Here is a 15605-nt window from a genome sequence, read left to right on the forward strand (position 1 = left end):
CTTTAAATGTGTATCACTTGTTGACCAGCTAAGCACCTTACTGGCCTGATTATAAACGTTTATGACTTACCCAGATTTCCTAAAATTAAAGATTCTATTCTATATTTTATTAATTTTCACCAAATACCATGAAAGGTGCCATTGACCTTTGTTGTTGTCCAAGAACTATTAAAAACTTGAACTAGACCGTTGCACAGAAATGTTTTTTTGTATGATCAACATGGGTAATCCAGTTGACTTTGAGTCATTTCTATGTTCCATGCATTGGTTTGCTCCGTCAATACTTTGAAAAACACCAAAACATTGGCAAAGAATATTCAACAAATGTTTGCCAAAAAAAACGTCCTGTTCTTGCGCACAGGGTTTCCATCATTTAAAATGGTGGCTAGCATGGATTGAGCTGGAGGCAAGAGTCTGAGAATAAGTCTGTCTCTACAGACAACTCTATTGTGCTGATGTCACAGTTGGTGTGCGCAATGACCATCATGCACATTTTTTGCAGTATAGCTGTTCAGTCCCTCTCCTTTAATACTGGTTTATAACAGAAGTAAGTCAGGTGGAACTAGGACGACGAACTGTTGCACTGGATGGATTAGTGAACAAAGTAAAAGTAAGCCAGGCTGACTACCTGGCTTACTTTATGGCTAATTGATTGTCTATAAGACTGACCTACATTGTGTCTATGAGGGCAAATTAAGACAATAGTGTTGATCAAGCTGCAACAAGCATCAAGTGAATGTCCACAAAATGTGGGGAGCATGGTTTGAATACCTGTGCACTACCTGCACTACTTCTAACCCTAACAAGAGACAAGCAAAGGATTACTGCGCCTCATTCTTGCTACTCTTCTCATCATGTGGATTACTGTTCTATCCCTTCTCTCCTCTTTCCTACCCTGAACTCTTGACACCTAGACATGACATCTGACCTTCCCCTGATGCTACGTTATCTCCTAGACAACAGGCTTATAGCTCACACTCTTCCTGTGAAGCATAATCAGTCCGATCTGGGAATGCAAACACAACCTGCAAATTACTCTTTGCTGTTGATGAAGAAGAGGTCAAGGTTGAGGGTGAAAGAGGGGCGTGTCTGAGAGTTGGTGCATATGCATGAACCTGATTTGATGGGTGTGTGTATGTGCATGCGTGACAGAAGGAGAACTGGTGAAGGAGACCTATAACGGTGCGTGTCCTGTTGGCTTACTTAGCACGACATGTGCCACATACAAAACTGGGTTCACATCTGGCCTGAGGCTTTTATTGTATGTCCTGGATCTAGTATAGTTGCTGAAGTGTATGTGCATGTGTGGGAGAAAAGTTATATTTTTAGGTGAGATGTGTGAAACTGTTCTCTGAAAGTTTGTACCTTTTTAAGGATCCAATGCATTTCAACATTAAGAACACGCTACCTTGACCTCTTACCCCTGACCTTGGCCTAAGCCAGATCTAATGTGTTTGTTTGTATTGTGATGCATTTATGACCTTTCATGTACATTCACAGGGTAACAGTTCAGATTAAATCTAAATAAAAAAACAACAACCCTTTGGCTAACACACTCAAGACCAGTCAGTTTGCCATTTAAACACCCCCATTTTCTGTTATGTCAATATGACGACCTTAGTCAGGACTTGTGCAAAACCAAGAGACAAACGACAAGATTGTACCAAACCTCTGACGATGGAGCTGATTAAAGAGAAGACAAGACAGGAATGTCGGCAGATAAACAAATCATTTAGACAAAATCAAAATATAAGCCAACCTTGGATGGTACGTTTGAAGAAGGCCTTGCAGGCCTCACAGGACGCCACTCCATAGTGGTACCCTGACGCAATGTCCCCGCACACCAGACACAGCCTCTTGGGGATGGAATTCAGCATATACTCGCACTTGATCTGCGAATCTTCCCCAATCGTTGACGAACAGTCCTCGTAACGTTTCGATCCGGGGCCGCCAGCAGGACCCAGGGGCCCTGCGTTGGAGCCGTAGAGGCTCGGGGAGTCTAAGCCGTTGGGGTGACCGTTCATCGTGGACGAATATGAGCCTGAGGCGTCACTGGAGCCGCCGGGGGAGTGATGGTTTAGACTGTCAGTCAGGGACGCAGGACTAGAGGGCTCAGTCTTTATATAAGAGGAAGGACAGTTGGACTCAAGGTGCCGCTCCTTACTGGACATTCTGCAGAGAAGCCTGAGGGAGGGAGACAAGAACAAATAGAAGAAGAGGATGAAGAACAGCCTCACAAGAAAATGTAACTGGATTTTTATAAAGAAAAGGGAAAAACAAGGATGGAAGAGTTTGAGGAAAGAGATCGAAGAGAAAAGGTAACAGTTTAAGCGATGTTCAACAAAATGTTATCCTTTGAAAGTCGAATCATAGCAATCATTTTTTCGTATTTCCTCACTGTCACTTTCTATGATGGATTTGTATTTTTTCACAGAGCCCAGTAAGCCAATAAATGACACACGCACACATGTACACACAATCCATCCGTCACATTTTGTATTCTGTATTCTAAGAGAAATGAGAGAGAGAGTTGTGCAGAGAGAAAAAGAAAAGGGGAGGTTATAAAAAGAGAGTAAGAGACTTAAATAAGAAAAAGAAATGGATTTCGGTTCATTAGGGAAACCGGTTAGAAGAGAGAGCTGCAGCGGAGAAACATCCAGATCAGCACACAGTCACAAACGCACACACACACACACACACATGCTCAGGGGCCAATGGTCATCCGTCACTCTCCAGTCAATAGCAGTTTGTTCTACATGAAGGTAATCAGTAAGCAGGCTCTCTGCTGCTCAATCATCCCACAGACAGCCTCTCACGCACATACACACACATGCACACATGCACACACACACACACAGACACACACACACACACACACACACACACACACACACACACACATGCTCATGCAGTATTCAAGCATTGAGGTCTAGCAAGTTAGGGGAAATCACGAAATACAAAAATGTATTTTTGTATTTCGCAGAGAATAAATCTCTGCTAATCTGAGCCGGGTCACTCCTCTCCTCCTCTCTTTTTCTTCTATGCTGACCCTCCTTTCCTCTAACCTGCTTCCCGACTTTCCTCTGTCTCTCCTTTGCTTCCTTCCTCCCTCTCTCCTTACCCGTCTTCCTCTCCCTCAGGAGCCTCACTAGTGTCTTGTTAATGGCAGTTGTAATTAACAACTATCTTTTCTCTGTCCATATCTCTCCATCCCTCCCTTTGTCTACCTTACTATCTGTCTGCCTGTCTCCCTATCACCTCCCATTCAGCGCCATCTCTCTCTTTCCTTTTTGCATTACCACTCTCTATCCCTCTAACCCTGCCCTCCTCCGTGCCTTCTCTCCCTTTTCATTGTTAAAAGCAGAGCGCACAAAAGGGTTTTTTAATTAAGGCAGGATGCTGCTAAACGAGGGGCTTCTAAAGTCCAGTCGGCCTGTAAAAGATCCCTGTTCTACAGGGACCCATAAAACACAGACAGCGCCCTGACGGGGAATGGAGAGGCTGTCGGGCGAAGGGAGGGTGGGGGTATGTGGAATGGATACGGACAAGAAAACAGGTAGGCAGACAGGCGGCCAGAGCGAGGGACAGTCAATGACTGATGATAGTAAAATTACAGGCAGCAGGTTTAGATCTGCTTGTACGGTTTTTATTGTGCAGCAGAGGTTTTATGTATTTGATGGGCAGGAAATTGAGACAAAGCAGTTTGCTTTGGCCAACGAGCAGGTGAGGCAACGCAGCTCCTTTACCTAAAACTCACTCCTTTCTTTTTCATCAAATTTTCCTTTCATAAAGCGACATGACATTTATTATGTACATTACTTTGGCCTTTCCCCCCCTTTTCATCATTTATTTGATTCCGTTCATCCTTTCTCCCCCCCTCTTATTAATCCTGGCTTTGTGGTATCCACCAATGTGTATAAATCCATTTATCTGATGCTATGATGGGCCTTCAGTTTGCAATGAGAGGGACAGTCATAAAGGTGTGGACACAAATCAAGAGAAAGGTGATGGAGGGATACAGACAGAAAACACGAAAGGTGTTGAGAATGAGCGAAGAAGAATGTTAATGCAAATGTGTGAGAGAGTGATGGGACGATGAGAGATTGTCAGGGGTTTTCTGTGTTCTCGTAGAGGGAGGGCAAACATGGTGGTGACAGAAAAAAAAAGCAGACCCATTTAAGTAGATGATGTGATGGTGATGATTTAATCTCTCCTTTTTCACTCTTTATGCTCTTTCCTACCCCCTCCCTTCCATCGTCAATCCCTCTGAGTGCCATTAAGTGAAAGAGTTTAAGTGCCAAAAGATCTCAGGTGCTTTTTTTCCCCACTTGCCTATCTCTCTCTCTCTCTCTCGCTCTCTCTCGCTCTCTCTCGCTCTCTCTCTCTCTCAAATTCTCATCTATATCTCTTCCTCTCTTCTTTTCTATTCCTCCTCTTTGCTCTGTCTCACCCTTTCTCTTCCTCTATCATCTCTCTCTCTCTCTCTCACTCTGCTTATAAATGAAAAATAATGGCAGTCGAACGGGGAGGAATAAAGAGAAAAAAGAAGACATGCGTGCAGAGAAGAGGAGTAGAGGAAAGAAGATTAAGAAATCACAGCCAGTGCGCCGTGCCAAGTGAGGGGTTGAATGCATTTATGTATGTATGTTATCAGTATAATTATGGAGCTATGTAGCGACGGCTCAGTGCTGAAAGAGCAGTCTTATTGTGCCTGTCTGCTCTTCAGATGAGTGAGGAGAGAGAGAGGGAAGGGGGCGGGGTCTCACTTTTTTTTATCAATTCTTTATGTTTTCAGGTGTTTCCAGGAGATTTATATAAAGAGGGAAAAGACTTGAGTGCATTTCCTTCTCTTTTTGTGTCTTCACAAAGGCGTGAGCACTGTGTTATGAGATGAGTAACGGTAATCAGATTTAAGGATTAGCTGTTTTGCTTAATTCTGTTATAGAAAAGAGGTTTTGAATGTCATTCTCCGCCTGCCATTTTGTACATTCTGATGCACTCCAGCGGAAGAGAATCATTTAATGACACTCTCGTAAAAAGAAGAAGATTTTAGCTTATGGAACTGCATCACTAGAAGGATTGTAACTTCTGTGCCTGGCACACTACGTCGACAAAATATTTTCATGAAAAAGCATTTTTTGTAGTTTAATTGCTATACATTTTGTACTTACTAACTTCAAGAAGGCTACGTGTTGGTTCACCAAAAATATATTTTCTCAAGTTTCCATAATTTTTTTTCAGTTTTGTTAAGTTTTGTTAACATCAACAACTGCAGATATGAGACTGTTTTCACAAACAGTCAAAGAAAGAGGACAAAAGTGACTGTTTAGCTTCCTTCAGACGTCCAATATTCAGCAGCTCTATTTACCTGCCTCTGACTGAGGGAGGAGAGCTGCACCCACACACAAACACACACACACACACACACAGATACAGACACACAAAAAGATTACCACCTTCCCTTGTCTCCATTTCCAGCTCGATCCCTGTCATTTTCTCCTTCCCTTCGTACCCATTTCTTTTTTTTTATTACTCACATCTTGAAGAAAACCACAGTTACTCATGAAAGAGAGGTAAACACATGGAGTCATTGAGGGAGGGAGAGAGGGCGAGAGAGAGAGAGAGAGAGAGATAGAGAGAGCAACAGAAAGAATAAAATGACATGAGAGGGAGAAAGAAGTAAAGAAAAAGGAAGAAGTGTTTTTTTCTGTTTGCTTTGAGGGAAGGTGGGCACTTTGGTATGACAAGCTGTCATTAGAGCAGTGGGCTGATGCAGTGCCCTGACAACTGTCAGGGACAAACATACAATCATCGTATTAGAGGAACTACTCTGTGTCTCGCTCTGCGTCTCTGTGCCGTTTCACCCTGCGCTCCTTCAGCCTGTGTTTCTGTGCGCGCTTGCACTCTTTCATTATATACAATCTTTATATGACAGCCACAAAGACAAACTGATCCTCAAACAACTCAGAGAGAGGAGGAGAGAAGAGAGGAGAGGTGAGGAAAGGAGAGAAGAGAAGAGAAGAGAAGAGAAGAGAAGAGAAGAGAAGAGAAGAGAAGAGAAGAGAAGAGAAGAGAAGAGAAGAGAAGAGAAGAGAAGAGAAGAGAAGAGAAGCTGTTTTTGATTGCAGCTAAGGTGTTAATGTAAAGAGCATTATTTTCCATCAATGAAAACTTTTATATATATATAAATATGGTCTAAGACACTGAACCCCAAATTGCCGGAAGTGTGTGCGATGCTTGATAAAGTGCCTCACATACAGGCACTAACAATGTGTGTGTCTAGGTGAATGGCAAAAACTGTACTGCAAAGAGCTGTGAGTGGTCTACAAGACTAGAAAAGCTCTATGTACATAGAGACCATTTACTCCACTGTGATAAGGTTCAGTGTCTGAAGAGAAATTTATATTGCCCAGACAATATTTTCAAAACCAAATTCCTACTGAAAAAGCAATAAAAACGAAGGGGAGAACAATAAGAGAAGAGAGAGCGAGGAGGAAAAAGCAGAGGGGAAAGAGAAGAGGTGGCAGTAGAGACAGAGGAAGGAGAGAAGTGCTGACAACGTAGCTGCCATGGGTTGGCTAATACCTTTCCATCACACCAAGCATTGTGCTCTCGATGCTGATAAGAACACACAGTCCAATAAGCAAAAAGAAAAAAAAAAAGGAAGAGAGAGAAAAGCTTACACAATTCTATCTAGATGATACCTGCAAGGCTTTGGGACCGAAGGGGGAAGTGAAGGAAGGATGGTCGGAGGACAGGAAAGAGAATTTATTGAATTAAGGAAAGGAGTGAAGTGTGTTTACATTTCCATCATCAAATGAAGAAAATGATTTCATCAATAAACTGAATTACTTTTCAAGTCTCACCTCACGCTGTTTATTTTCATTCTTTGCTCTGTTTCTCTCTGTTTTATTCCCTTTTCAATGCTCCTCTATGTGTAAAGGGTTGCTGAACTGCACGTCTGCTTGTTAGTAAGAAACTTGCAAGTGATGTACGCAAATGTATACCATGTGTGTATGTGTGTAGTTCATAGACAGACAAACAGGATTGAAAAGGTAATCTGTGTGTTGTTGTGTTGGCCCAGGTTTGTATATGTGTGTGTGTGTGTGTGTTTGAGTTTAGCTCCACAGACCTGCAGTGTGCAGATGATTACAGTTGTTTTCAGGGACAAAAATAAATAAAATAGAAAAATAAAAACTCATGCAGCGACAGTCAATCTAAACCACTCTCCCTCCTACTGAGCTCTCGCTTGCCCTCTTCTTCCTGCTCTCTTTGGGTCTCATTCGCTCGCTCTCTCTTTCTCTCTCTGTCGTCTCTACTTCTCACAAACACACTCCATCATTGCTTCTCTCTATTTCTCGTGCAGCCACACCACCCTGCACCCCACTCATGCACACACGGACACACAAACGGCAGGGAGCAGATCAATTGTTACAGTGTTACTCGGGCAGGAAACCTGTAATTCACTTCATTGGCTGCAGAATAAACCCCTGATTACATACAATCAATGTGATAATGTCTAAAGCACATTCTGCCCAATGGGCTGGTGGGCTGTAAAGACCAGCAGAGGAGAGGAAAAGTGTGTGAGTGTGCATCTATATTTCTCAGTGTGCGTGTGTGTGAATGTGTGGTTAAACACTTTTTCTAAGTGTGAGCGTTAATGTGACAAATAAATATAGTGATCACAACTATTCACTACACAAACGCACATCTACGAAATAAATCAGGGACGATGTTCTGAGTCACACCGGTGGGGCTGATGCACACACACGTACACGTAAACACACACACACTCTAGATGTGAATGTATAAACTGTAGGGGGCAGGACACACAGGACAGCGTCTGCCAAAACTCTATTGATTAGGAATAACAGTATGTGCTTTCCGAACTGCAGACTTCAATTTGTGAATATCATGTTGGGACTGGTGACATCAATGCAATCCATGGCTCCTTCATCGCCACATAATACTGATGTTGTGTATATTTTATTTTTGCAAGTTTTCCTCCTCCATTCCCACGTTTGAAGGAATTTCATTTTGTGTCTGTGTGAGAGACGATTCAGATTCGAGAGTCTGACTGCGTCGGTGGAGTAGGTGCAGCATTTAGGTGAGAGAGATATGAAGAGGGCGAGCTTGCTCAGGGAAAAAAAGGTAAGGAAGGGCAGCGCTAACCCTGTGTATGTGCGTGTGTGTGTCAGATGGGAATCTTGATGATTTAGGTCATTTTCTTGTGGAGCAGTAGCTGATAAGTGTGTTGCTGCCAGCCACTATCTTTGTCACCATGTCTCCCTCTCCCATCACCTTTCCCTTTGTCTCTCTCTCCCTCTCTCTCTCTTTTATCTGCTGTGTGTCATTGTATTTATAAGGGTGGTTGTCTACTGTAAGAACAGTGCTTCAAACCTCTGAAACAGCTCAACTCCAGGCAGTGCGCTGAGAATACAGTTAACACAAAGTGTCTCTTAACTAGATTCAAATAAAAAAAAAATTGAATGTACATGATAAATAATCAAATACACAAATGACTACAAAATGGGTGTATAATTTTGTTCTATTTTGGGACTTGGCAGACTAAATTGCATACCATGTACTTGTAGTGACCTCCAGCCTTTTACTGGAAAGGCTGGAGAGTGGAAATCAATGAAATTACTGAATGCATCCTCTGGTTTGGTAAACCTTCTGTGGTGGAAGGAGGTGCATGTGGCAAAAAGTGGAATTACTAATCCTTCTTTTTATGAAAATACATAATGATCAATCTATTCATTAAAACGTGATTTGTTTAATCGATGTGCACAATGAAACTGACGCCTTCACCCAGTTCGTTCACATGGTGTCGGTGGGAAATGTTTGTGCAGGGGAATAAGGGAAACAAATTGTAGGGTGGCTCCTTTATAAAAGAGAGGTCATTGATCAAGGTTAGTGTTGGTTTCTTTCTCTGTGTGTGTGTAGGTGTGGATTAGCGGTGTTATCGCTGAGCGTTAGGGGTGCAACAGTCCTTCCAAACACTTACCGACACTTGGCGTTAAGGCTGACACACACTCATTCGCTCTCTCTCGCGTACACACACATGTACACATCCAGACATTCGTGTACAGTGAGATGTACAGCTTTCTCTCTCTCCCCCCCCTCCCTCTCTCATACTGATACAAACCTGAGCAAGGTGCTGTATCAAATGAAACTGCACAGAAGTACAATCATAAAAAAAAAGTGTTTAAAAAACGAAATATCCCCCATCCGATTAAAAACACATTTTATTAAGCAGATGGTGAAAGAGGATTTCCACTCTAGTAAATATGACAGGGCTTTCAGATGTGACACAGGCGGAAGAGGGAGAGAGAGGGGAGGGAGAGGGAGACAGACGAGGAGGAAACAGGGGAACAAGAGGGCAAGATGGGAGAAAGAGAAGGAGAGTGGATGAACTATATTAGGGGGTAAAAGTGGAGGAGAGGAGCAGAGATGAGGAGGAGATTAAAAGAGAGGAAAGTTGAGGAGATCAAAGGAGAGGAAACAAGGAGGAGAGGAGGAGACAGAAGTGAGTCGAGCGTCAAAGCTGCATTCTTTAAGCAGATCAGATTTGGGGAAATTGGGCTGTCACTACAGGATTGGGATGATTTACACCTATCCATCACAGGGAGGGGGTGAGAAGCAGAGCCTGAGTTTGTATAATAACACACAGCATCTGTATAAATTGAGAAAAAAATATGAAACATCCTCAGCGCGGCTCGGTTCACTACTCACTTTTCTATTCAATATTCTGTAAATATACATTCAGAAGCACGAAGCTCACACTGAAGATTCTGTGAATTACTCTGATGAGATTCAGCGAGTTCATTGCTTTTACTATTACTACAATATATTACAGGTACCGTGGATATAAATTAATTAATTATGTCCCTGAATACTATATTTATTCCTGATGTATGAAAAATATAATATGAGAGTGGTTGCACACGCAGGTTTTGAACTGAATTGATCTGTATTATTGTCACTATAGCTGCTGTTGACACTTGTCCCCCCCCTGCCTGATCTTCCCTCTCACTCCCCTCCGTTCCTCCACCTCTTCCTCCCCCCTCATCCCCCCATCACTGCTGGCTGATGCACCTTACAGCCTCGCTCCTGGACCATCTGTTAGGGAATCTAATTCACATCCAGTCATAATCAGGTTTGCTGGAGTGCCCACTGTCTCTGTCTCTCTCTGTCCGTCTCTCTGTCTCTTTCTGGTCTTGCCTGAAAGAGACAGCCCCCCCCCCCCCCCCTCTCTTTGTATACCATAGTGTCTGTATCAATTAAATGTTCTATATTTGGACAGTTTATATTCTTTTCCACCAGAAGGAATCAGTTTATCTCATCATGTAAATGCCTACATTTTTTATTTCTAAATAATTTAGTTACATTTCAATTGGATCATTTTTAATTAAGTGTCTCTTCATTTCTGTTTAACATTCCAAAATTAGCTTTGCTCTTACATATTTTCAGATTCTGCTTCGCTAGAAACTAATTGCAAATTACTTTTTAAATGCTTCTTCAGCATTTTAAAAGTCAAATAAAAAAAAATGTATTTTAATTGGAGACTGCATGGGAACAAATTTAGCACTGTGTCAACACTGGATCTCGCAGTGTATGTTTCTGTGTTTGTCCATGACTGAGAATAAGTTGAGATGAGGTGAAGGGGGTGGAAGTTAATGAGAGGTGAGTGTGTGAAGCCCTCTCTCTCCCTCTCTTTCTCTTCCTCGCTCTCCCTCTCTGCTCCCGCAGTAATCCTCTTCTATAAATCTGCAATCCAATCAGCGTTGTCCACACATATGCACACAAACACACACTCACACAAACACAAACACACACACACACACACACACACACACACACACACACACACACACACACAAACACACACACACACACAGAGCTGTTGGGAGGCCCATCTGTGTGTTAAGGCAATCTGCTTTATCATTATGATTACATTGGGCTCAGTTTACAGCAAAGTGTGTGAGTGTGCGTGAGTTTGTGTGTGTGTGTGTGTGTGTGTGTGTGTGTTTGTGTGTGTGTGCGTGCATTCAAGCGCAACCTGGCTGCCTGACATTAATCACATTGGTTTTATGGCCTAAATAAAAAGGGGAATAATATTGTTGCTGTCCAATTTCCAAAAACAAATCAGGAATTTCTTCAGAAGTTTTCATTTGACCCAAGACTTCAGGTTTTTTTATCTTATTTTATGTTAAAACTATGAAATAATTTATCTTTGTGATATGAAGAGGAAATGCCATTCTTCATTACTTGCATGAATTTTGAAGCATTTGAAAAAATTTGTCTACAAATATATAAACTGTGAAAGTGGAATTTGGCATTATAAGGATTATTATGAACTAATAGGGATTAATGAGGTCTTTGTGTATGTGTGTGTTTGCCTGTGAACAGTTGTCAATGTAAGTTGTGTGACTTAAAGTTTGTGTGTGTTCATGTGATCTTTTACTGCAAGATCGTGAACAAAATTAGCTATTTTTTCTGTGTGTGTGTGAGAGCGGGTGAGTTCAGGTGATTCATGAACAAAGGTATTTAGTTGAATGAAAGATGAAAGTATTTACAGATGCAATTGTTTGTCTATTTTTAAAAGGACATGTATTCTTTACTTAAAACAAGTCATTTCATAGGAAAAATGTTGATTTAAATGAATAAAACGATTATGGCTAAATTCCATTTAGTTTTTTGATTACTTCAGTTTCAGAATCCTGGTGATGTCACTGGATCACTGTCTAACTGTGACTCTGGAATTGAACAGAGCTGTAAGTGTTGTTTTATTCATCTTTGCTCTTCTTATTACATAAATCAAAGCTGCGGCGAAGTCCTGCTGTGAGCATATTCTTTGTGATGAGTTGTGAATGATGAGGGCTTTTGTCGTTGTGAACTTGTGCCGATATTGTTAGTGTTTATCTGATCTGCCAACTGGGGAAATATTCTGTCGAACATCTGAGGCTGGGCATCGTTCTGGCAGATGAATTCACAATTACAATGTTGACTGTAGTTTGTTCGGTTTGGTCCAAACCTTGAACCAATGCAGGGCCAAATAATTGATTTTCAGATTTATTGTGCTGTATGTGCGTCCATCTGTGTGTGCGTATGTAGTTTGCGACTTCAAGCCATGGCGTGACTTCCTAGCCCCTGGCAAACCTTTACACTTCTCATCACCAGACCTCCCTGTCTGCCAACACACACACACACCGACACACCCACACACCGACACACACACACATTACTAGTAAAACTCCTCTGGTGATTGGCTGAAAGTCTGCGTGAGAATGGCTTGCCAGACCTCTAATTGGCTTGACCCAGACTAACCCTGAAATCCTATTGGACTAAGACTTCCCAGTCTACAGCGCGCACACACACACTAACACACACTAACACACACACACACACACACACACACACACACACACACACACACACACACACACACACACACACACACACACACACAAAATTAAAGGGCTTTGCAAAAGCCTAACAATGCACCGATCAATAGTGTGTTCTAATAGGCTGGACAATAATACAGCTACAAGAACAGTAATATAATGTTCATTGAGATAATCATGTCAGCCGGTGAGGTCAGGCAGCATAACGCTGTTTGGTATCAAAACATTAAAATGAGCAAGAATGTGAAGATGATTCCTGAAAAGATCTATGAAAAGATAAGGCTTTGGAAAATCTATGTCACCTTTTCAGTGTGAGGTCACAACAGGTGTGTGGAAATACAAACACTGAGCACCAACCACCCTCACGCTCATTTTAATTAAAAAGTACAATATGTCTATGCTAATCAAATACAAAGTTTTGCAATCTGGGCCTGTACTTCAGTCCCTTATTCTGAGAATGATGAAAAGACAGAGGAAGAGAGAAAGTGGCAGAGGGACAGAGGAAGGAATATGCAGATGCATCGGGGAATTACATTTAATGGTAAAACTGACTGTCCTTCAACCAAATGATTAGATTTAAAAGCTTCTGTGCTGCAGCACATTTACACTACATAAGTGTCCTTGAGCCAAGTTGAATCCCGCTCTCTTGTGATACTCTATATTTTATTTACACTGTAATGATACGACAAAATGTAGATGGTGCTACAGGTGAAAACGTATGTAGAAGAACATAGCTTTAAAAATAATATGGCTGCTCTGGGCAGGGAGTAAAACGTGTCAGGAACAAGTCGTCACAAAGAGCTCACAGACACACACTCATACATTGTTGGTAAAAGACAAAACAATAAAATAAATCTTTTCTCGCTTAACACTACTTTTTTCTTTTTAGCAGTGTGAAATGGCAAAGATTTCTCAAAATATATAAAGGAAAGTACAGATGACTGAAGCTGTTTTATTCATTGTAGTAGTTTTAAAGGGGTTATTCTGTAATATATCTGTAATAACGTCACATTTGCTTGTGGTGACACGGAAACACAGCAGCTTATTTTAAAGGCTGATCTACTAAAATATCAAAAAAATTGGAAAATAAAACCTAAAAAAGTAAGGACATTATGATCTGAATAATGAAGTAAATCATTGAAAATAAAAGATACACACAGACACACAGAAAATACATCCTCTCACGTTTGAATAGATGATGGAGACTAGTCCCCCCCCTCCCGCAGCACCATGTCTCAAACACACTGACCACGTTGAACACTGGCTTCTGATGTCTCAAAGTGCTTCCCTGTTCTTTTCTCTTTCAACTGAGCTTTACAGAGGTCAAATCAGGCTTTTGTGTAAAACTGAGCAGATTCATAGATTCTTTTTTTTCTTTTAAGGTTTCACTCCCTCCCTTTGTTTCTTTATTTATATCTCCGGTCCTCTCTGTCATTCTGCCTTACCTGGGGTTGTAGAGGGCATGTGCGTCTCTCATGTGGTTGACCTCCACTGGATCGTAGCTCTGGTGCATCCTCCAGGCGCCAGCGCCGCATTTACCGAAAGTTGACTTGGAGATGTCGTCACTGCTGCTGTTCACCAAAGGCCCCTTCGATAAGTTCATTCTGTGGGCGGAGAGAGAAAAGGAGGGATGGCGGTGAAAAGACGGCAAATGCCACAGAAAGTGGATAGCAGCTGAAACACAGCTTTTTCTAATCCTACTTAGCCTTTCCCATAGTCTTTGAAAGATTTTAAATAACAAAAATTAAACACTATAGAAAATACAGTGACATTAATTCTGACTTAACAATAAAGGGAGCGAATCATTTGTTATGGCTTTAAACAGGAAGAAAACCTAAGCAGTGTTAGAATCAAGTTGATGGTCAAGTTAAAAAAGTGAATTTTCAAATGAATGTTGACATAGAAAATTCTAGATGTCAATGGACCACAATGGACACAACACACACATTCAACACATTTTTACTGTACGCCCCCATTATTTGCATCAAAAAGAGACAATTCCAAGGGCCCTGCACTGACAGGGGGCCCTTATAGAACATAATGACCAATATTATTATTATTTTGTGAGGGGCCTGACATTATATTATTCATGCAGGCAGACAAAGATGCACACAGGCCAGGTTGTAACTTTAAAACCAGTGTGGAGACCTTTTCTCTGGAATGTGGAAACAAATCTCCGTCAAATCCATCTGTCTGCACCCACACGCACCGGCTGATGCGTCAGCCGTATAATTTCAGCAACCCTCGGCTGTGTTTAACGTCAGAAGAGTTTTACCAGTTTCAGCCTTGGAAAAGCCTTTCAGAGACTGAGGGAATATAAAAGTAAAAGCACCGGAGGAGGGACCGCTATCTGTCAATCAAAGCCCTGCGCTGTCGTCAGGGGAAGAGCTGTTGCCGGAGTGATAAGGTCACTATGGGGCAACAGAATCAAAATAGTTCACTACAAATAAAATAATGAATTAAACTCCATGGAGTGAAAGAAAAACAGACAGCAGTGATAGTTGACGTCAAGGAGGAGGGGAGAAGGCAGCGTTTGTAATAACACTGGCTGGGCGGCCCACATTTAAACCAAACCACCAGGGGAGAACGAAGCTGGGCAGGTGGGAAGAAAAGCACTTTCCCACCCGGCAGACAAAATATAGAAAGTACAGAAACCAATTCAGGGAGTGGAACAGATGTCAGTGCACAAGTGATTCTTCTCAAGTCATTTAAAATGCATAATAGACGCCTGCTGTCGATGCTTGACGCATCTCTGTGCTTTGCATTTTGAGCATTTGTCTATAGTTTTTTTTTGCACAGTGACAGAGAAGTTAAAACACTCTAAACAGGCACCAAAAAAAGGAAATATCATTTAGTAATTCAATTTAAGGTTGACATTTTTTAACACTGGTTTTGGAAAACGCAGACATGCTATAAACACAAAAGAAATACCAACACAAATAAAATAATCTAATTTGTTTGAGCTACTTTGTTTTGGATTAGTCATTGGTAATCACCGCATCTATATGTGTGTGTTGTCTCAGGTAGAGTGTATCAGTAAATAGAGAAGGATGTTGGTATGTGTCGCAAACCGATCGACGTGTTTAACACACAAACATGGAACACAGACCTGTGCGTGTGTGTGCGTGTGTGTGAGAGATGTTGTCCCACTGTGGGTTCCTCCTAAGGAGAGGCTCTGGTGGACAGACAGGTAGACAG

At 41.7% G+C, this 15605-nt stretch overlaps 1 protein-coding gene across 2 annotated transcripts in view; it reads right to left on the reverse strand.

The window, feature by feature from the left end:
- The window catches only part of esrrga (estrogen-related receptor gamma a), a 61407-nt gene extending 47396 nt beyond the window's left edge, over nt 1-14011 (reverse strand). For both annotated transcript variants that reach the window (XM_062387574.1, XM_062387567.1), the window contains exons 1-2: nt 13853-14011; nt 1760-2184 (exon numbers count right to left, since the gene is read on the reverse strand). In XM_062387574.1, coding sequence (XP_062243558.1) covers nt 1760-2184; nt 13853-14010 — 583 coding nt within the window. In that variant the 5' untranslated portion in view covers nt 14011. The remainder of the gene's footprint in view (nt 1-1759; nt 2185-13852) is intronic.
- Nucleotides 14012-15605: the final 1594 nt, after the last annotated feature.

This window comes from Platichthys flesus, chromosome 1 (assembly GCF_949316205.1).
Source record: "Platichthys flesus chromosome 1, fPlaFle2.1, whole genome shotgun sequence".
Lineage (NCBI taxonomy): Eukaryota > Metazoa > Chordata > Actinopteri > Pleuronectiformes > Pleuronectidae > Platichthys > Platichthys flesus.